This window comes from Oncorhynchus clarkii, chromosome 26 (assembly GCF_045791955.1).
Source record: "Oncorhynchus clarkii lewisi isolate Uvic-CL-2024 chromosome 26, UVic_Ocla_1.0, whole genome shotgun sequence".
Taxonomy (NCBI): domain Eukaryota; kingdom Metazoa; phylum Chordata; class Actinopteri; order Salmoniformes; family Salmonidae; genus Oncorhynchus; species Oncorhynchus clarkii.
The window spans coordinates 7,271,865-7,295,374 of record NC_092172.1 but is presented as its reverse complement, the minus strand read 5'-3'; the positions used below and the strand labels follow the sequence as shown (position 1 = coordinate 7,295,374).

Genomic DNA, 23,510 nt, shown 5'->3' with positions numbered 1-23,510 from the left:
AAAGATGGATTGTGTATGTGTGCCATTCAGAAGGTGAATGGGCAAGACAAAAGAGTTAAGTGCCTTTTGAACGGGGTATAGTAGTAGGTGTCAGGCACGCCTGTTTGTGTAAAGAACTTCCATGCGGCTGGGTTTTTCACGCTCAACAGTTTCCTGTGTTTCAAGAATGATCCACCACACAAAGGACATCCAGCCAAGTTGACACAACTGTGGGAAGCATCCCTGTGGAACGCTTTCAACACCTTGAAGAGTTGTTCTGAGGGCAAAAGGGGAGGGGGGGGGGGGGGGGGGGTTGACATTCTATAACTAAATCTAGATTTCTTGTAAGGAGGAAGATCAAAGAGAAGATAAAGTGGGGAGATGGATTTGTCATTGTGTACTCTGTAACAGACAGCTTTGACAAGGTCATGTGCCTCTGTTTCCTCGTCAATCACATCCACTCCTCTTCAGGCGCTGCAAGTGCTGCCCTGAGCCTCCACCCATAGTTACTGTGGCCAACAAGAAGGACCTTGAGTTTGACCGAATGGTGAGCACTGAGGATGGAGAAGGCCTGTCACGGGACCTAAAACTGTCCTTCCATGAGATTTCGGTGCGTGATGGATGGGAAGAGACAGTGGGCATCTTTAGTGTTCTTTATGGAGATGTGATCCAGCAACTTGACACTTCCCCAGCCTCATTCTGCAGGAGAGCAGTCTCCAAGCTGATGCAGAAGATCCCCAGGATAATCTCCAACCCTCCTGGCAGGCCTGACCGCAGCTTCGGCTTCAACTCCTTCAGGGACTTCCTGCTTGATTGAGCCGGATGGGTTGGGGCTCTGAACAGCGGCTATGATTTGGGTATTCACAGGGGAAATGTGAAGCATGTTGTTTTGGCAGCGTGCCTCTCTAGAATAGCTGTGTTAGTGCTCTATGGGGAAAAAAATCCTTGACACTTCTGTTTTCACGATGACATTCAAATCAGCATTGAAAAAAAGTCGTACGTTTACATTTTTTTCCACGTGAGCGAGTCTGACCACAAGTCAGAGACTATGATGACACATCAAATGTGTTTGATGGATCGCGGGAAAAGAGAAGGAATATTAATTTGTAGGCTACAGTCCAAGCTATGTCTTCCAGTGGTGCTGTCGACATCCAAAGATTATCCAACTTGAATAAACGCTTGGCGGTAATGATGAAAGCAGAGGTGTAGTCTACGGTGACACGGATATCACTTATTATTGATATCTACAGTGCCTTGCGAAAGTATTCGGCCCCCTTGAACTTTGCGACCTTTTGCCACATTTCAGGCTTCAAACATAAAGATATAAAACTGTATTTTTTTGTGAAGAATCAACAACAAGTGGGACACAATCATGAAGTGGAACGACATTTATTGGATATTTAAAACTTTTTTAACAAATCAAAAACTGAAAAATTGGGCGTGCAAAATTATTCAGCCCCTTTACTTTCAGTGCAGCAAACTCTCTCCAGAAGTTCAGTGAGGATCTCTGAATGATCCAATGTTGACCTAAATGACTAATGATGATAAATACAATCCACCTGTGTGTAATCAAGTCTCCGTATAAATGCACCTGCACTGTGATAGTCTCAGAGGTCCGTTAAAAGCGCAGAGAGCATCATGAAGAACAAGGAACACACCAGGCAGGTCCGAGATACTGTTGTGAAGAAGTTTAAAGCCGGATTTGGATACAAAAAGATTTCCCAAGCTTTAAACATCCCAAGGAGCACTGTGCAAGCGATAATATTGAAATGGAAGGAGTATCAGACCACTGCAAATCTACCAAGACCTGGCCGTCCCTCTAAACTTTCAGCTCATACAAGGAGAAGACTGATCAGAGATGCAGCCAAGAGGCCCATGATCACTCTGGATGAACTGCAGAGATCTACAGCTGAGGTGGGAGACTCTGTCCATAGGACAACAATCAGTTGTATATTGCACAAATCTGGCCTTTATGGAAGAGTGGCAAGAAGAAAGCCATTTCTTAAAGATATCCATAAAAAGTGTCGTTTAAAGTTTGCCACAAGCCACCTGGGAGACACACCAAACATGTGGAAGAAGGTGCTCTGGTCAGATGAAACCAAAATTGAACTTTTTGGCAACAATGCAAAACGTTATGTTTGGCGTAAAAGCAACACAGCTGAACACACCATCCCCACTGTCAAACATGGTGGTGGCAGCATCATGGTTTGGGCCTGCTTTTCTTCAGCAGGGACAGGGAAGATGGTTAAAATTGATGGGAAGATGGATGGAGCCAAATACAGGACCATTCTGGAAGAAAACCTGATGGAGTCTGCAAAAGACCTGAGACTGGGACGGAGATTTGTCTTCCAACAAGACAATAAAGCAAAATCTACAATGGAATGGTTCAAAAATAAACATATCCAGGTGTTAGAATGGCCAAGTCAAAGTCCAGACCTGAATCCAATTGAGAATCTGTGGAAAGAACTGAAAACTGCTGTTCACAAATGCTCTCCATCCAACCTCACTGAGCTCGAGCTGTTTTGCAAGGAGGAATGGGAAAAAATGTCAGTCTCTCGATGTGCAAAACTGATAGAGACATACCCCAAGCGACTTACAGCTGTAATCGCAGCAAAAGGTGGCGCTACAAAGTATTAACTTAAGGGGGCTGAATAATTTTGCACGCCCAATTTTTCAGTTTTTGATTTGTTAAAAAAGTTTGAAATATCCAATAAATGTCGTTCCACTTCATGATTGTGTCCCACTTGTTGTTGATTCTTCACAAAAAAATACAGTTTTATATCTTTATGTTTGAAGCCTGAAATGTGGCAAAAGGTCGCAAAGTTCAAGGGGGCCGAATACTTTCGCAAGGCACTGTACATAGTGCATTGATGTAATCTAATTCATGCTGATAAAAAAAATACATCCATAGGCCTAATGGACACATGCTCAAACTCACACACTTTTGATAGACTTAAAGGGGCAATCTGTAGTTGCTACATCCATTGTTGGACTGATATATGTATATATCCATTGATTCTTGAATAATATAATTTATAAATGCCTCATGAGCTCAGTTCAACTGTCACACTCCATGAGAACCCAAAATATAAGCTTGTTTTTCTCCAATGTTTGTAAACATTGTAAATGTAAGCAAACACTGCATAGCCTCATAATATGGTTAAAATAATAATTTTGATATCATGGATGGTCAGACCTTACATCCATAGCTATGTCAATTAATCTGAGAGTGGTTACATTTCTCCAGGCCCACCCCTCAGTTTTTTTTTACCAAAACAGAGACGGGCGGCCGTTTTGTTATTGTTTCATCTGTAGATTTGTCCTTTGAACAGATGCATATTATCAAGATATCAACATGTCACAAACAAAAAGGTAAACAACAGGTCTATAGCAAACGCAGCATATGGCATTCATTTTTCACATGTAAATAGCACTTTTCAGTAGTGCTCAAAGCATGCCATTCCATGAGCGCAGCATTTATTTTTCAACTCAAATCAATGAGCCTCCATGACAACATGATCATAAACAGGGCTGGCAAATAAGTCCTTAGTTTTGGGATTATGCTCAGGTAAAACAATTTGGCTCATCTATGCTTCCATATTTCCAAGTCCTATTCTTGAAGACCAAAGGATGTATTATTTATTGGAATGACTGGAATTCTGATAGACTTAGTTTTTTAATGTAAAGATATAATTTAATTGTATTATTATATTTAGGAGAAAGCAATGGGTTACAAGAAGCCTACATAACCAACCTATACAGTAAAAGTTGACGTCCATATATGGCCAGCTATAAATTCTTATTTTACAATGCGACATGGGCCCGTGCATTATCATGCCGAAACATGAGTTGGTTTGACTGAATGGCACGACAATGGTCCTCAGGATCTTGTCACGGTATCTCTGTGCATTCAAATTGCCAATGATAAAATGCAGTAGTGTTCGTTGTCCGTAGCTTATGCCTACGCATACCATAACCCCACCGCCACCATGGGGCACTCTGTTCACAATGTTGGCATGAGCAAACCACTTGCCCCCACACGACACCATACACGTCTACCATCTGCCCGATACAGTTGAAACCGGGATTCATTCGTGAAGAGCACACTTCTCCAGCGTGCCAGTGGTCTTCGAAGGTGAGCATTTGCCCACTGAAGTCAGTTACGACTCGAACTACAGTCAGGTCAAGACCCTGGTGAGGACGACGAGCACGCAGATGAGCTTCCATCAGACAGTTTGTTCAGAAATTCTTCGGTTGCTCAAACCCACAGTGTCAACAGTTGTTCGGATGGCTGGTCTCAGACAATCCCACAGGTGGAGAAGACGGATTTGGAGGTCCTGGGCTGGCGTGGTTACACGTGGTCTTCGGTTGTGAGGCCGGTTGGACTTACTGCCAAATTCTCTCAAACAATGTTGGAGGCGGCTTATGGTAGATAAATTCAAATGTGATTCTCTGGCAAAAGCTCTGGTGGACGTTCCTGCAATCAGCATGCCAATTGCACGCTCCCTCTGAACTTGAGACATCTGTGTCATTGTGTTGTGTAACAAAACTGCACATTTTAAAGTGGCCTTTTATTGTCACCAGCACAAGGTGCACCTGTGTAATGATAATGCTGTTTAATCAGTTTCTTGAAATGCCATACCTGTCAGGTGGATGGATTTTCTTGGCAAAGGACAAATTTGTGCACAAAATTTGAGAGAAGCTTTTTGTGCATATGGAACATTTCTGGGATCTTTTATTTCAGCTCATGAAACATGGGACCAACACTTTACATGTTGCGTTTATATTTTTGTTGTGTAGTATCAGAAGAAGCAGATTCTGAGGTTTCCAAAACACTTACTGTAAGGTTCTGTATTTATTTTTAGTCAACCTTGTGTTCTGTGTCATTGTGTTCTTGAACGTAGCCCTGTTTCTTTGTGTTCTTGAACGTAGCCATGTCTTTCATTTTTGTTCATTGATTTCACTTGTGTTAGTTACTCACCTGGTCTCATCAGCTCCTTATTTAGTTCAGTTCATTCTGTTTGTGCCTTTGTGAGGTATTGTTTGTTTTGACTCTACTAAGCCTTTTCCTAGCTCGTTTGTGAGAACCAGTTATAGCCTTCAGTCCTAGTTTTGTTTCACCTGCTTGTTTGTCTACCTGTGTATGACCATTGCCTGCCTGTGACCACGATTCCTGCCTTCTGTGAATGGGAAATAAACACCTGCCGCGCTCTGCGTGTAAATCTACACCTTTTTCTTCCTGAGTATTCCTTACACTTAACTTTGCCAAATATAACTTTTTCCAATAGTAAAGCTGTTCCATATGCTTTACAGGTGAGCAAGCGGCAGCAGATAGACTACAGTAACATAAACCAGGCTTGGGCTCAACTCAACATTTTGTAATTGACTCCCATTCAACTCATGAGTTGAAATTTGAATTGAATTCAGTGCAATTCAAAGAAATTCCACTCAGTCATTAAACATGAGTTTCATTGTTACCCTTACCTAACCTTAACCATTTTTCATTTTTATTGAACCTATTTTTTCTCCCCAATTTCATGATTACTATCTTGTCTCATCACTGCAACTTGCCAACGGGCTTGGGAGAGGCAAAGGTCAAGTCATGCGGTCACGGCCGGGACTCCCTGTCACGGCAGGTAATGACTCAGCCTAGCATCAAACCCCAGGCTGTAGTGATGCCACAACACTGCGATGAGGTGCCTTAGACTGCTGCGCCACTCTGGAGGCCCACCATTTTACATTTTAAATCAGGGAGCTGTTTTTGCACAAATTGGCTGCTTGAACACAGGCAACTGAATTCTGGTCTTTTGCCAATTATTTGGAAAATCTGATACATATCTGATTTTTTCCCTAACGTATAAACAGCAAATCCATACGCTCAGATCCGTTACTTTTGTCGGGTGCCTTTTGACACAACTAGTACCTCCAAATTGGATAGTACTGGGAGGGAAAATCCACCAGACGGCAGGGAAGTAGAATTTCAACAGACGTGTGTGTGCGTGCGTGTGTGTTGTAATGCCTCATTTCAGGTCTTTAAGATTTGTATTCTAGTTTGGAAAACAATATGTAAAAATATATCCAGTACCAGTCAAAAGTTTAGACATCTACTCATTCAAGGGTTTTTCTTTATTTTTTAATATGTTTTACATTGTAGAATAGTAGTGAAGACATCAAAACTATGAAATAACACATATGGAATCATATAATAACCAAAAAAAAGTGTTAAACGAATCAAAATATATTTTATATTTGAGATTCTTCCAAGTAGCCACCCTTTGCCTTGATGACAGCTTTGCACACTCTTGGCATTCTCTCAACCAGCTTCATGAGGTAGTCTTCTGGAATGCATTTCAATTAACAGGTGTGCCTTGTTAAAAGTTTTTTTGTGGAATTTCTTTCCTTCTTAATGCGTTCGAGCCAATCAGTTGTGTTGTGACAAGGTGGGTGGTATACAGAAGATAGCCCTATTTGGTAAAAGACCAAGTTCATATTATGGCAAGAACAGCTCAAATAAGAGAAGACAAATGAAAGTCCATCATTACTTTAAGACATGAAGGTCAGTCAATCCGGAACATTTCAAGAACCATCAAGCACTATGATGAAACTGGCTCTCAAGAGGACCGCCACGGGAAAGGAAGACCCAGAATTACCTCTGCTGCAGAGGATAAGTTCATTAAAGATACAAGCCTCAGACATTGCAGCCCAAATAAATGCTTCACAGAGTTCAAGTAACAGACACATCTTGACATCAACTGTTCAGAGGACACTGCGTGAATCAGGCCTTCATGGTCGAATTGCTGCAAAGAAACCACTGCTAAAGGACACCAATAAGAATAAGAGACTTGATCAATGGACATTAGACCGGTGGAAATCTGTCCTTCGGTCTGATGTGTCCAAATTTGAGATTTTTGTTTCTAACAGCCTTGTCTTTGTTAGACGCAGAGTAGGTGAATGGATGATCTCCACATTTGTGGTTCCCACAGTGAAGTATGGAGTAGGAGGTGTGATGGTGTGGGGGTACTTTGCTGGTGACACTAAGTGATTTATTTAGAATTCAAGGCATACTTAACCAGCATGGCTACCACAACATTCTGCAGCGATATGCCATCCCATCTGGTTTACACTTAGTGGGACTATCATTTGTTTTTCAACAGGACAATGACCCAACCTACCTCCATGCTGTGTAAGCACTATTTGACCAAGAAGGAGAGTGATGGAGTGCTGCATCAGATGGCCTCCACCCAATTGAGGTTGTTTGGGATTAGTTGGACCCCAGAGTGAAGGAAAAGCAGCCAACAAGTATATGTGGGAACTCCTTCAAGACTTTTGGAAAAGCATTCCAGGTGAAGCTGGCTGAAAGAATGCCATGAGTGTGCAAAGCTGTCATCAAGGCAAAGGGTGGCTACTTTGAAGAATCTAAAATATATTTAGATTTGTTTAATACTTTTTTGGTTACTACATGATTCCATATGTAGTATTTCATAGTTTGTCGATACTATTATTCTACAATATAGAAAATAGTCAAATAAAGAAATACACTGGAATGAGTAGGTGTCCAAACTTTTGACTGGTACTGTATATCCTTAGATGGCAGCATAGGCCAACTAATAGCAAAGGTTCCATTACAGCAGGCAGTTTGAAGTTAAGAACACTTGGGCAAAGGTAACCTTTGTATGTAACTGAATTGATACAGACTAACAGATGTTATTTGACAGACTACCAAAATGTTGACCATTAAAAGGACATTACACTCCAAAATCAAAGTTTGTTGGAGGGTTTCAGATATCAAAAGTAATGTCAGGATTAACCCATGACCCCCACACCATCGGGTGTGCATTTCTAACTTTATACCATAATCCAAAATGTCTTTCCCATATTTCTTCCATTCATTTGGGGTTAAGGTATATAGCTGGATATACACAACTGATCAGTGCCATTTCGAGTCATACGCGATATAAGAGGCCGCTAGGGGGCCCCAACCAGGAAGTCAGTTGGTGTGTCAACTTACTGTTAGTTAGGATAGCAGAATTCGCACCATGCAATGTCAAAATTTGGTAGTGCATCAGCAGTTTTCTCTCTTGTTATGTCAGTCACTGACAGTCACTCAATTAGCCAATGTCAGCTAAGATTTTATATATAAATTGGTCTAGCCACTAGCTTTGCCTGGCTACCCAGCTTTATTACGCCGACCAATTGCCATGCCACTCAGACCAACAATAGTTTTTCCTCCGCAATTAAGTATGTAGTGGACAATAGAGCACCGGAAGAATTCATGTTGAGTCATCAGGCAACTGCTAGCCAGCAATCTAAGCTTTGTAGTAATCATGGGTGTATTACTGACCTGGCACGCATGTGCCAGGGGTCCTTCGAATGGGATACGTCTCTATCTATGGCTTCTAATCAATAGATCACTTGACCGGGGTCTAGGTAGGAAGTCTAACCACCATAATCAATTATTAAAAGATGATGGAAGCTGCCTTTCCTTACCTGGCCAGATTATTTGGATTTTGTTGCGGATTCAGATCAAAGATTTGTCTTCTGGCCGCGGCACAGATTTGAGCCAGTTTGCTACAGCAGAAAATCATCCTGCAGCATCAGGAAATGTGAATATTTACGTGGGTTATAATATTGGACATTTTTGTAGGGGCTGATAAATGTTTCTTAAGGGTAAATCAGGTCTGAAATTTCAAAGTGGAAATGACAAACTTCAGAAATCTTTTTAAACCTCAAATTTAAATCTGCATTGCAGGAAAGCTCTCGTTGTCGCCAGTACTCTCATTATTATGCACACCCGTCACCCTCGTTACGTGCACCTGCGCCTCATGAGACTCACCTGGACTCCATCACCTTCCTGTTTACCTTCCCTATATCTGTCACTCCCTTTGGTTCTCTCCTCAGGCGTTATTGTTTATGTTTCATGTCTGTACGCTACTCGTGTTTGTTACATTGTTCGATGTTCAGTTTATTATTAAACTCACCGCCTGCACTTGCTTTCAGACTCCCAGCGTATACATAACAGGTGATCAAATTAAGATCCTATATCTGTACAAGCGTGGCATCCATGATAGAAGCACATCTACAGCTATGTTCTGAACCTCTTGAAAATACCTTTAACATATGTTTTATAAACAATTGTAAATTCCAAGCTTCCACAATATAGATCTTGAGTGTTTTTGAAGATAAAAAAAACGTTATTTGTTGTATCTTGTAACAAATCAGTGTTTCTTCAAATACACGTCACAGAAATACTGTCTTTCCCTATGTTTTACATTTCTGTGAAACTTTGTGGACAAAAGCAATATATGATCATGCTTTTTTTGTCTTCTGATTTGATTGTGCATCTTTAGGAGTGCCTCTATTCCTTTCCCGCTGTATCTGTTTATTAGAGGATACAGGCATTATAACTTGGACCAACAGTTTTTGTATTGTTTCATTATTTTGTATTGATGTTTGCCATGTACTCACTATATTCCAAAAGTGTAGTCAATACACCCAGCCATTAACATGACAATTGTGCCTTCCCGGTAGGTTCTATCAGTGGTTTCAGGCATAGCGCTAACCATCTGCACACTGGTGGCTCTGTGAAGCAGTCCATTACCAGTGTCTCTCAACAAGTTCTGTATTCTATCAGCCCACACTGATGGCTCTGTAGGGAAGACACATCGTTTGCAGTGTGCGCCTTGCTCAGCCATATGCTTTCCTATTGCCAGGCTGGAAAACTGCCTTGGGCCTCAACACTCTTGCCAACTTCCAGTTTATAGTGGGCTTTACTGTGCAGTCTGGTGATTCTGTCCATTTCTTACAAAAAAGGTCAGATCAAAACGGACTAAAGTGAGGACTCAAACACCTGCTATGTTCACACTTTGGTAATCAGAGAACAGGCTCAACTTAATTAAACATGCAATACATATTTAATTTTTTTTTACAAAGTTGCATTTTTGGTTGTCATGTAATATCTCAGATATTACTCCGTAGGTACTGTAAACAAAGCACATACTGTACTATAGATCCCCATTGTGTGTGTGCACTGGCACCTACTTGTTACAAAAATCAAAACCATGATTATTCGTTTGTTCACACCTTCATGATTTATGCTTTCATTCAAGTGAGAGAATATTCAGACATTTTGGATTGCTGTTGAATTATATTAGTCTCCAACTCTTTTTTTCCCTTTAAATAATAAATATTTATTGCGGGGGAGAAAACAATTGTGTTGAATTACGTTATTTTCTTTGAAAGAAAAATAAGCATAAAACATCTCCAGAAGATACATATTGTTTGGTCATTGTGTTGTTATTGTTTGGACTCACTTTTGAGAAGTTCTATCACGTCGACCCACTTAGCACTTAAGGGACTATAGGCTGCAGGAACCCCTGCTGTGTGCATGTGTGTCATTATGGTTGCTATAAGGGTATTGTGGCAGCAGCAGTGGGAGTTGTATACGGTTATGGTTGAAGGCTGGAGGGATTGTGGGGCAGGAGAGGTAGGGGTTTGGATAGTGGGGGCTGTCGCTGTAGGGTCAGTGAGAGCTGTAGAAGCAGCTACAGTAGAGGCTGTAGCTCCTTCTGCTGCTGCTGAGGTTGAAGACGTAGAATCCTCAGAGGGGACTATGGTGCTTTGATCACACCGGGTCCATCATTCTGACAATGTTTACCATGTTTTTCCCCCACACAGTTCGGTGATGAATTTCGAGTGGATCTCAAGCTGATTCGGTTTTGGGGTGGTTTACACTTCCTCGTTCAAGCAAACAAGTAGCAACGTCTGAAAGCTAAAAACACATTTTGAATGAAAACTAGCATTATTGTGCCTCTATCAGCATTGTTTTGATGCTGTCCCACTCTGACCAACTCAAATGCGTTCCTAAGATGGACACTGTATCCGAGCAGATACTAAAAGGTATTGAAGAAATGGCCCAAAAAATAAGAAACGTCTCAGACCTTTGGAACGTACAACTCTATAATTAAAAAAAAAGCAGTGTAAGACGTCTGTTTCCCCAGTGTAAAGGTGTCTGTTTCCCCAGTGTAAAGGTGTCTGTTTCCCCAGTGTAAAGGTGTCTGTTTCCCCAGTGTAAAGGTGTCTGTTTCCCCAGTGTAAAGGTGTCTGTTTCCCCAGTGTAAGACGTCTGTTTCCCCAGTGTAAAGGTGTCTGTTTCCCCAGTGTAAAGGTGTCTGTTTCCCCAGTGTAAAGGTGTACGCTGAGAGTCGGGAAGCAAGTTCAGGGAGTGAATACATTTAATTAATTAATAAATACATGAATGAAACAAACAAGTAACACAAACAGCGCACCGACATGGAACAGAAACTGAAACAACGACGCCTGGGGAAGAAACCAAAGGGAGTGACATATAAAGGGCAGGTAATCAATGAGTCCGGGTGAGTGTTATTATGTGCCTAACGCTGGTGACAGGTGTGCGCCCTAACGAGCAGCATGGTGACCTAGAGGTGGGAGAGGGAGCACATGTGACACCCAGCCCCTTAGAGGTTGTGACATTGACTCACTGACAACGCAGCAATGCGAGAGGATGTGAGGAGATAAACTACAACACACACAAAAAAAACGTAGGGTTCCTCAAGGGTTCTATGTGGAAGGAACCATAATGACTCAAATAACCATTTGGAGCTCTTCAATGGTTCTTTACAGTTCACAAAAGGGTTCTTGGCTCTTTTAGTGATCATTTAAATATAGGGGAGGTGGCTCATTTGAAAATGTAGGAGCGGGGTTTGCGCACAGCAACCGTGAGTGAGTGTCATTCCAGTTTATCTAATGTGTTGTGTTGTTCCATGACATGTTATATATGGCTACGGACAGTGAGAGTGTCTTGTTCAAGACTCACGTATGTCCTTGGGTCAATTGAGAACACTTGACTAAGTCAGTCAGTGCTTCTCAATTCTCTCCCCAGCTGTTCCAGAGGTAGCTCACTTGATTCAAGTGAGGTTCTTTATTGAACCATTCTCCATAAAGGTTCTTTAAAGAACCATAAAAAAGGGTTGTTGTAACCATAGTGGAACTCTTTTTTTTGTTGGTGTTATATAGAACCTTTTTTAATGGTTCTTTATAGAACCTTAGGAAATGGTTCTTTATAGCCACATACAGGTTCCATTTAGAACCGATTGAGCATGGTTCTTCATTGAACCTTCAAAAAAGGGTTCTATATAGCTATGGTTACAAGCCAAGTCACCCTTATCTGGTACTATTTAGAACAATAATGTTTTTGTGTGTAGTATTCAGAGCTCTGAGTCATTTCTAGATATCTGGAAAATATAATACAGAAACTCAAATAGAGGTTGATATGAATATAACACTGTGTTAAGGTCATTGGAAACTTATGTTGCTCTTGTAAAATAAACTGGTCACTGTGTATATTGATTTGACCTACATGTAATTAAATGGTCGTGGTAAAAGCAATCCTACTATTTTGATTTCACAAGTTAACTCAGACCAAATATGAAATCATCATCATGCTTTACGTCAAGAAGTTCCAGAATGAATACAGTAGTTCTAGAAGTAATTATAAATAACATACAATTAACTCATCAGGCATTGCAATGATCTCATTTTCCCATAATAATGTACGAAACAGGTATACTCTCACAATCAGTGACACTTCCGCTTTCTGGCTGATGCGCTACGTAATTGAGACGGATTATGGTGCCCCTTTTAGGACACTCTCTGGTCACCGAAGCATGATGAGGTCCAAAGCTCTCATTAAGAACTGGTCACTGTGTGTTTCCATGCATGGGGCTTAGACTAATTCTACCCTAATAAATGGGTGGAAGTCCTGCAGAACGAGGTGTAGGTTACTACCCCGTGGACAATGGACTCCAAACTCTATTAAATCCTTAATGGAAATAATGTATCATGCCTATGGCGTATGACCTCTACCTTTTTGTGTTGTCGTGTTGAATATTCTGCCTGTGTTTCACATCGCTCTATGCCTAATTTAAAACATGCACAAAATCCTCTACATGTGAAACGGGGTTGAATCCTCTACATGTGAAACGGGGTTGAATCCTCTACATGTGAAACGGGGTTGAATCCTCTACATGTGAAACGGGGTTGAATCCTCTACATGTGAAAAGGGGTTGAAGGAAACGTGGTTGAAACGGGGTTGAAGGAATGATACATTTATCACTTGATATTTCCATCCCCCCTTTCTATCAACACGCCACTTAAATTAGACCATTTTGTTTGTAGCATTTACAGGTGTCATATTCAGCATGCTGATTAATTAGGACACATCCTATTATGGCTGATTCACAGAGGCTGCTGGTGAACCCTGTGGTTGTTTAGCTGATGACCCTGTTACTCCCATCCTCGCATAATTGCTCCTGTAGTCCCTTAGAGTGCAGGTAATAATAGGTGCTGAGTGAGAGGCGGGGATTCTTCAATCCACAATGAGGTAGAATGCCTCTCAGCTCTCACCACCAATGGCAGCCCACTGGGCAAAAACGGGTTCAAACAATGTTGCTTCCACATAATTTCAACAACAACAAAAAATGTGATGACGTTGAACCAAGGTGAGAAACTGATTGGATTTGCCAAAAGTCCTCAACGTAAGGGAATTACGTCATTTGTTCAACCAATTTTTTTTTCACTTTAAGGTTTTATTATGTTTTCTTGTTTTTCAAGTCAACCAACACAACACATTCCACATTCAAAGATGTGACAGTCTTAAAATAAAATAATAATACATATATATATTTTTTCATATATAGTATATATATATATATATACATGTACATACACATACACACAAAGAACAATTTAAAAAACAACATATATATAAAACTTGCAGCAGCACTATCAAGGTTCTTATTAGCTATTTTTAGCCTTCGCTGAGACGACGAGCAAATCATTAGTTTTTAGATTTTACAGCACCTTACACAATGTATCTGCTCATTTCCCTAATTTACCCATTCACTCTGTCCAATTTGAAATATAATTGAGTAGTGGAGACCAGAGTCTATCAAACTTGGGCTGTCTCTTGTGGAGGTCATAAGTGAGCTTTTCAAGAGGGAGAAAGTCGACAATCTGGTCAATCCACATTTTAAATGTAGGAGAGGTATTAGAGGCCCACAATAGAAGAATAATTTTTTTAGCAAAGTATGTAATAGTCATAAGAACATTTCCTCTGTCAGGATCAAGAACAAAGTCCTGCTGGGCATTAAGAAGATAGATACACGGGGTCATATCAAACTGTACATCTAGTATTTTCTGTGCAGCAGTATATACAGAATCTGGCAATCTCTCTACAGCTCCAAAATACATGCATATAGGTTCCACTTTCAGAGGTACATATTTTACAGTTAGGAGACATGTCTGTTTTCATTCTATGGAGTCTCAAAGGAGTGTAATAAAATGTGTACAAAAATTTGTAATTAGATTCTTTCATTTTTACATTAGTAGAGGAGCAGTGTACCCTGCCGCAAACCTCCGCCCATAACTCATCACTGATAGTCAGACCAAGGTCCTTTTCCCAGATTATTTTCAAAGGAGTAAAGGAGGAGCCTCCTTTCTCAGAAAGGAGTCTATAGATATAAGATATTTTGCCTTTAATGGATTGTGCTGTGACAAGAAGGGTTTCAACTTCATTCAACTGAGTTCTAAACCTCTTGGAAGTAAATGAGGAAATGACATGTCTAATTTGAAGATATTTAAAAAATAAAATGGGATCTTGGCACATTGAATTCACTGCAGAGCTCTTGGCAAGTCTGGGTTGCCTATTATAGGCAAGTGAGAGCATATTTGAGAGGAAATGCCCAGGTATTTCTTATAGTCCCTCCACGCTAGTAGGGTGCTGTAAATCACAAAGGTTTTGGCTATGTTGCCCACTTCACTAAAGTTATTAATGAATATAATTGAGCTTGAATCCACATTGACTATTGCCTGTTTGTGATCCATGTTAGCATGTTGCGGATTTGGGCAGACCAGTAGTACAATTGAAGGGAGGGAAGGGCAAGACCACCCTTAGATTCAGGTTTCGATAGAGTGGAGAACTTGATCCTAGGTGTTTATTGCCCCATATACATTTGGTGATGCTTTGGTTAGTTGTTTTGAAAAAGGAAACTGGGAGATAGTATGGGAGCATCTGAATAAATAGTTCAGTCTAGGGAGGATGTTCATACGGATGACATTAATTCTTCCTACTAAGCTAATTGGGAGGGAGATCCAAGTTTGGAGATTGTTCTTGATTCGATCCAGGAGTGGGAGATAATTTTCCTTGAAAAGGCTATTCAGATCTGGTGTTATGAAGATCCCAAGGTATTGAAACCCCTTGTGTCTTCCATTGGAAAGGACATAGTGTCTTCATAGAGCTGGTGAGTGTAATATTGAGAGGGCAGACAGTGGATTTGTTCAAATTGATCTTATAACCTGAAAACTTGCCATACTGAACAATTGTGTCTAAAATGGGAGGGATTTCTCAGGGTTGGATATGTAGAGCAAGACATCATCAGCGTAAAGCGAAATCTTGTGCTGCAGGCCGCCTGCAGAGACACCCATAATACTTGGATTGCTCCTTATCAACTCTGCCAGAGGCTCCGCCCCCAACAAGTAGAGCAGGGGGGACAGCGAGCACCCTTGTCTTGTGCCCCGTTCCAGAGGGAATCTGTCAGAGTTCAGTCCGTTAGTAGTCACCATGGCATTTGGATGAGAGTATAGTGATTTGATCCATTTAATACAATTTGGGCCCATATTGAACTTTTCTAAGACTGAAAACAGAAAGCTCCACTCCATCCTGTCAAATGCCTTCTCAGCATCCAGTGAAGCCAGCAGGACAGGGGTGTGGAACACCTTCTCAGCATCCAGTGAAGCCAGCAGGACAGGGGTGTGGAACACCTTCTCAGCATCCAGTGAAGCCAGCAGGACAGGGGTGTGGAACACCTTCTCAGCATCCAGTGAAGCCAGCAGGACAGGGGTGTGGAACACCTTCTCAGCATCCAGTGAAGCCAGCAGGACAGGGGTGTGGAACACCTTCTCAGCATCCAGTGAAGCCAGCAGGACAGGGGTGTGGAACACCTTCTCAGCATCCAGTGAAGCCAGCAGGACAGGGGTCTTCTGTGCGTTTACTTGATCAATAATATCAAAAAGACGGTGAATGTTATCAGAAGAGTATCTGTCTCTAATAAATCCAGTCTGGTCCGCTTTTATTATTTTGGGAAGAAGAGTGTTTAGTCTTTTGGCGAGCAATTTGGGAATTATTTTGTAGTCGAAATCCAACAAGCTTATGGGCCGGAAGGACGAGCAGGATAGAGGGTCCTTGTCTTTTTTGAGCAACACTGTAATGCGAGCTGTGTGCATTGAGTCTGGAAGAACTCTGTTTTTGCAAAAATCCTCCAGCATTGGCATGAAGATAGGGCTGAGCTGGGGCCAAAAAGCTTTTTAGAATTCTCTGGGGAATCCATCTGCGCCTGGGGACTTATTAGGTGGCATGGAGGTAATTGCCTCCAGGATCTCCTCAGGAATGAAGGGGGAGTTGAGATCTTCTTGGTCGGTCTCTGATAGTTTAGGTAGCGAGATTCCCTCTAGGAAAGAGTGGAGTTCTGCCTCCGTGTGTTTTCTCTCAGAGGTATATAGTTTGCAGTAAATATCATGAAAAGTTAAATTTATCTTTTTTGGGTCATATGTGACCTCGTCCTCTGCTGTTTGGATAACCATGCTCTTTTTTCAATTGGTAAGCAAGCAATCTACTAGGCCTATTGCTATACTCATGGTATTTCTGCTTAGTAAAGAAAACTTTTTTTTTTAATCTCCCGAGTGTAGTCCAAATTCAGTTTGGCTTTGGCTGCTTTCAGTTGACTCCAGGAGGTGCTGTCTGGGGATTATTTATGTACTTTTTCCCAGCGTTCCAGCTCCCTCTCGAGATCTAGCCTGTGTGCTTCCTTTGCTTTTTTCTTAGAGGAAGCATATGCAAATAGATGACCTCTTAGTGTGGCTTTAGCAGCATCCCACATTGTGGCTGGAGAAACAGGAGAATCTTTGTTGTCTTGTGTGTAGTTGTCTATCCATGTAGTTACCAATGTATGGAATGCTTCGTTTGATAGCATGGAGGTGTTGAATTTCCAGCTCTTTGACCTCGGGATGTTTTTGCAGAGGTCAAAGCGGAGGTGGACAAAGGCCTGATCTGAAAGTGCTATGGGTCCGATTGTACAAGTGGCTGAATTTATGAAACTCTTTGGGATAAATATGTAATCTATACGGGAGTAGGTGTTATGGACATTAGAGTAGTATGTATAGTCCATAGATGAGCTATTAGTCTCTCTCCAGATATCTATCAGTCCCATCGCTTTAGTAAGAGAGTTCAACATCTTTGCAGATCTAGGATTTGTGGTGAGGATTTGAGATGATTTGTCTAGAGAGGTACAATTAAAATCTCCGGCCACCACGCCAAAGGAAACACAATGCTCATTGAACAGGGTTATCATTTTTGACATGAAAGCAGGAGTATCTGTGTTAGGGGCGTATATATTTAAGATAGTAATTGGTTGACCATACAGTGACCCAGTTATCAAAATAAATCTCCCCTCCGGATCAGATATGTTTTTGTCAATTATGAATGGAACATTCTTACGGATAAGTATGGCTGTACCTCTACTGTTTGATTCGAAAGATGAGAAATACACCTGTCCCACCCAAGCTCTGCGGAGTTTGGCATGTTCGGCATCACAGAAGTGTGTCTCTTGTAATAGTGCAATGTCTGATTTTTCCTTTTTTAGAGCACATAGTATATTTTTCCGTTTTATTGCATGACCTAGACCATGGCAGTTCCATGTCAATAGATTTAAGGTGCTAGTCATCGTCATCGAACAGTAAATGAACTTTAGTGCAAGTCATCTCTGGGTAAAGGTGGATAATAGTTACAGCTGCGTTCACATAAAAGGAAAATAAATGGTGTACATAAAATAACAATCTCTGAACACCCCAGCCGAGTTCCCAAACAACTCAACACATCCCGTTGGATCTATTACCGCTCAGTCTCAATTCTGTGTTCCGAAAAAAAACAAAAAAAAACGGGAACAGTTAGCAACTCACAACGTCTCCCCCTCCCCACCAAAGAAATGCCTCATCCTCTCCACCCCGCATTGAGTAAATGACAACGTAGCCACCGTCCAGACCACATTAAAAGAAGGAGAAAATAAAATCAATAGCCCAGCCTAAATATACCTCCCCAAGGGACATAGAGAACCACAAGTAATAATAGCAAATAAAAAGGGGAAATAAAAGTAGGCTGAAACATTAGTAGGCCTAGGTTAGGCTATAGAGCCTATCCCTCTCAGCTAAAGGAAAATAAATATAGATCGGACGGCTATAATAACATTTAGCGGGGCGGGTGGGTCTTTGGATATCGGCTATATGTTGTCTTACCTCCTTTAGTAATAGCATTAATTGCATTTAGTCATTGGTCCGTTTCTCATTGACCAGGATTGTCTTTCAAAAAACCTTTTTGCCTCTTCGGGAGTTTTGAAGTGTCGCAGGGCTCCTTGGTGAAGAATCCTGAGATCGTTTGGGTATTTGAATCCCCTGAAGATGCCTCGGTCAATAGAGTATTTCTTCACCTCGTCAATCTCTCTGCGCTTTCGGCGTATTCCAGCTGACAGGTCCTGGTGTAAAGTGAGTTTGGCGTTTCCCACTGTGATGGTGTTGATTTTCGCCGCATGTAGGACTCGTTCCTTGTCGGTGAATCTCAGGAAACGTATGGTGATTGGGCGCGGTGGTTGTCTGGCTGCTGGTGGGGGCCTCAGTGCTCGGTGAGCTCTCTCTCGAGTTCTATGGGCCTGTCGGTGGACAGGTGGAGCCACTCGGGAAGTTTGTCTTGCCGGTAGCGGATCAGTGGCATGTTTCCCTCTTTTTCGCCCAGATTTAATAGAACACAATTATTCATTCGCCCTCTGTTTTCCAGGTCCTCTGTTTTCTCTTCCAGATGCTCTATTTTCTTTTTAGCATATGCTATTGTTTCCATGGCATCTGTCAATAAGTTTTCCATGGATAGGATTCACCCCTCTGCCTCGTCCATGCGCCCCGCGTTTATGGTTATCTTGTTGTTGATGTCAGGCAAAGCGTTTTCCAGGATTGTCACCTTGCCCCCTATCGCACTGAGCTGAGCGTTAATGGCATCTAAATTAATGTTGAGTTCTGTACATTGGGATCTCAACTCAGAAAGGATGTCTTCGACAGAGTGGTATTCGTTGGGCCTCGGGGGGGAACGGGTCGTCTTGCACTTGGCTAATAGCGCTAGCTTTTTCTGAAGCTAGCTTCTTCTTGGAGGCTTTTTCCGTCGCTAATACTCGAGTCCGGGTAAAAATGTCGCCTTTTGTAGCTGCCATGACTTTTTTACTAAAGCTAAAGGAGTTTAAACTTGAATTTCAGGTAAGATTAGGAATTGGAAACTACTTGTGCGGAGCTCTTAGTTCACGCGGCCATCTCGTTCAAGGGTCACGTGATCCCCCGTTCAACCTATTTTTAAACGAAATCAAATGTCATGGTGATATTTTTTTGTTGATTTCACGTTGAATTCACGTTAGTGAACTCAGCCAAATGTAAATCAAAAATAGACATTGAACTGAAGTCTGTGTAGCCAGAAATACTGAGGAGTATTTTTGTAATAATACATTTTTTGCTTTGAATTTTTTAATAATAATAGTATTTTTGTTTTGTTTTTGCTAAATCAAATTTGATGGGCCTGGCAAGGACAGGCTCCCTAGTGGGTGGGCCTGTGTCCACCCAGGCCCACCCATGCCTACGTCCCTGCTATACTCAGTAGGAGCTGCTCTCATCTTTCCAGTCTGTTTCTTCCCCTCTTACCACCCCCATTAATTTCCTCATTAATAAGTCTGTCTGTGTCACTGTGTTATTTAAAGCCAGAGATCCTCCCTTGCTCTGTTAGAGCCACTGGGTTGCATCTGTCTGTCTCTCTCTCTGCCTGTGTGTGCGTGCGTGAGTGCGCGCAGGCAAGCGATCGAGCCAGTGAGTGAGAAAGTGAGAGAGAGAGAGAGAGAGAGAGAGAGAGAAAGGGGAAGGAAAGCAATCGAGAGGGAGAGAGCGAATCGGAGTGCGAGTGCAAGACAAAGCTATGAAATTAATCCGAGCTATTTGCCTCCTGCTTCTTTGTCCAGCTTTGAGCCTCAACACTAGGTAAGTCGAAAGTAAGAAGGGTATATTCTTCTTCCTTCACCTTCAGTGATTCTGAAAGAAAGGGGGAGGGTGAATGCACAATGGCTAATCATAGAAGATACTAACGTTCATCTTTAGCTCCGGTCAGTCCTACGAAATAGGTTGAGGCAGCCTGGGTTCTGGCGGGAGATGCCCGTGTGCGGAGCATGATGTTCTAAGGCAGTAGACTGTAGGCAAAATAAAGGTTAATCTGTTGAACTATTCTCTTTGTCAAACTGTAAGACATATGTCTTTGGTGGTGACATTCACTGGCTAAAAAATGCCTTGGAATTGTGTAGGCATCGCTTACTGGGATTGCGGTAGGTCTTGTCTCCTGCTTTCTGGAAGGGAGCAAGTTAAGTCTGAGCCGGCTAAAGAAGGAACTGGGCTGCCCAGAATGTTGCAGTGTCTTGAGAGAGAGAGAGAGAGTGTGTGTGTGTGTGTGCGCAGAATAATGCATTGAGGGGAATAGTAGGATGAGGGGAGGAAGAGGAGAGGCGAGAGAAATTGAGAGATGAGGCGACGTGCAGTGCGGAGGGAGGTTTTAATGATTAATTAAACCATTGATAAAATCATTCCTCTTTCAAACTAGTGCCTGAGCACTACTCCCAGTGCTGGGGTTTTTGTGAAACAAAAGCCAAGGTTGTTAGAGAGTCTTAAATATGGTTTAAAGACAGCTGCACATTATGAAACTTGCTCTCCTCTCGTTGCAGTTGTGTCTAGTTTGACATGATGGAATTTCAGCTTTAGTTGGTAGACCTCCACAAGTGTGCTCCTAAGTGATGAATGTTGGGGCAGAATATACATGCACAGAGACATACGCATACACATAGACAATCAATGCATTTGCACATCTTGCAGAGCCCTGAGAGATTTGAATGAGCTAATTTGATGATGCTGGAGATTTTAAAAAGTCAGATTCCGTTTGATGTTGAAAGCACACTTTATATTGGATAATGAATATGCTGATGAATGTTAGAAGTTTGGGTTGCGTTTTACAAAGTTGAATGAGATACACTACATGACCAAAAGTATGTGGACACCTACTCGTCGAACATGTCATTTCAAAATCATGGGCATTAATATGGAGTTGGTCCCTCCACTCTTCTGGGAAGGCTTTCCACTAAATGTTGGAACATTGCTGAGGGGACTTGCTTCCATTCAGCCACAAGAACATTAGTGAGGTCAGGCACTGATTTCGGACGATTAGGCCTGCCTCGCAGTCTTCGTTCCAATTCATCCCAAAGGTGTTCGATGGGGTTGAGGTCAGGGCTCTGTGCAGGCCAGTCAAGTTCTTCCGTACTGATCTTGACAAACCATTTCTGTATGGACCTTGCTTTGTGCATCGAGGCATTGTCGTGCTGAAACAGGAAAGGGCCTTCCCCAAACTGTTCCCGCAAAGTTGGAACCACAGAATAATCTAGAATGTCATTGTATACTGTAGCGTGAAAATTTCACTGGAACTAAGGGGCCGAATCATGAAAAGCAGCCCCAGACCATTATTCCTCCTCCACCAAACTTTACAGTTGGCACTATGCATTGGGACATTTAGCATTCTCCTTGTTGGAAAGGTGGCCACCTATGACGGTGCCACGTTGAAAGTCACTGAGCCCTTCAGTAAGGCCATTCTACTACCAATGTAGTAGTATGTAGTATGGAGTAGTATGTAGTATGGAGATTGCATGGCTGAAATAGCTGAATCCACTAATTTGAAGGGGTGTCGACATACTTTTGGATATATACGTGTAAATGACCCCAATGAGACACGTGAAGTCATGATTGAGTGAGTGACTGACTGGCTGCTTGATTGATTGATTTTACTAATGACTTATATGTAACAAGTGGCATTAATGTGTCAGAGGCTCAACTGATGTGTTAAGCTCTGTTGCTCCCCAGTTACCTAGACCAGAGCCAATATATAAAGATATATATACTGTATATGGCTAGGGATGGACTGGGACCAGAAATCAGCCAGCCTATTTTCTTCCTTGAGGCCCTGACACCATGCCCTTTTCTTCCCTTGAGAGGCTCCCATAATTGGCCAAATAATGACCATTCTGTGCAAAAAAAAAACAATTTAGACAGACACACTGCTAAAGATGAAGTCCATCTGGGATTTGCCAGAACTACCTTATGGCCAGTCCATTTCTGTATATGGCTCTGACCTAGAATAATTCAATGGTCCCTGAGCATTGTGCTGTTTCTGTGCCGTTTCTAGACTTGACAGTTCATGCAGCTTTAGTGTTCTGATCATAGAGTTCTGAACAGGGAATTCTGAATGCGTCATGCATCTATCTACACCTACATTTTAAATGTTTCTACCGTGTCCACAGTGTGTCTGGATTCCCTTTTCCCACGCTATATTCAATTTCCTGTATGCATTCTACAAATGTTGGAATAGGCAAAATATGATAATAACACAACAACAACTGATGGCAGTAGCTAACTACTATAGCCAACTAGCCAGCTAACTTCTGTAGCTCGCCAGCAAGCTAGCAAACAACGCTAAAGGGATTTCAAATGGGTAAGCATAATAGTTGTTCTAAATATTAGCTAGCTGGCTAGCATTTGAGACCAGTAAGCATGTTCCTCACACTCTAGGAATGTATTTCCTCCAACGTTATAATGAAAGGTGCCTTTTGGTCCCAAAACTCAACTTTTGGCGATTTGTGGGAGGAGGAGGGCTGATGACGTCGCCCACTGCATTAGCTTTCGGTAGCCTGATTCAGTCCAGACTGAAGAGAAATCCGCAAACATTGCATCCCAGACCACCTCCTGAAGTGGTCAGCCAGATCTGAACACAATCAGACCACAAAGCGACTTTTGCGTGTCTAGCCTAGAGGTCGACCGATTAATCGGAATGGCCGATTAATTAGGGCCGATTTCAAGTTTTTATAACAATCGGAAACCGGTATTTTTTTAAATATATATTTTTTTACACCTTTATTTAACTAGGCAAGTCAGTTAAGAACACATTCTTATTTTCAATGACGACCTAGGAACGGTGGGTTAACTGCCTTGTTCAGGGGCAGAACGACAGATTTTTACCTTGTCAGCTCGGGGATTCAATCTTGCAACCTTACGGTTAACTAGTCCAATACTAGTCCACCTGCCTTACATTGCACTCTACGAGGAGCCGGCCTGTTACGCGAATGCAGTAAGAAGCCAAGGTAAGTTGCTAGCTAGGATTAAACTTATCTTATAAAAAACAATCAATCAATCATAATCACTAGTTAACTACACATGGTTGAGGATATTACTAGTTTACCTAGCGTGTCCTGCGGTTCGCATTCTCGAAAAAGGACTGTCATTGCTCCAACGTGTACCTAACCATAAACATCAATGCTTTTCTTAAAATCAATACACAATATTTTTAAACTTGC

At 41.8% G+C, this 23,510-nt stretch overlaps 1 protein-coding gene and 1 pseudogene across 4 annotated transcripts in view; both read left to right on the top strand.

Annotated features, from left to right (window-relative positions):
* The first annotated feature begins 4 nt into the window (after positions 1-4).
* On the top strand, positions 5-796 carry LOC139385294 (ras-related and estrogen-regulated growth inhibitor-like; annotated as a pseudogene).
* Positions 797-19,912: 19,116 nt separating this feature from the next.
* Positions 19,913-23,510, top strand: part of LOC139384811 (leucine zipper protein 2-like) — a 168,275-nt gene continuing 164,677 nt past the window's right edge. For 3 of the 4 annotated variants that reach the window (XM_071129703.1, XM_071129704.1, XM_071129705.1), the window contains exon 1: positions 19,913-20,109. In XM_071129703.1, the coding sequence (XP_070985804.1) occupies positions 20,048-20,109 (62 nt within the window). In that variant the 5' untranslated portion in view covers positions 19,913-20,047. Of the gene's footprint in view, positions 20,121-23,510 lie in introns of all 4 variants that reach the window. The other variant, XM_071129706.1, reaches the window with a different exon arrangement.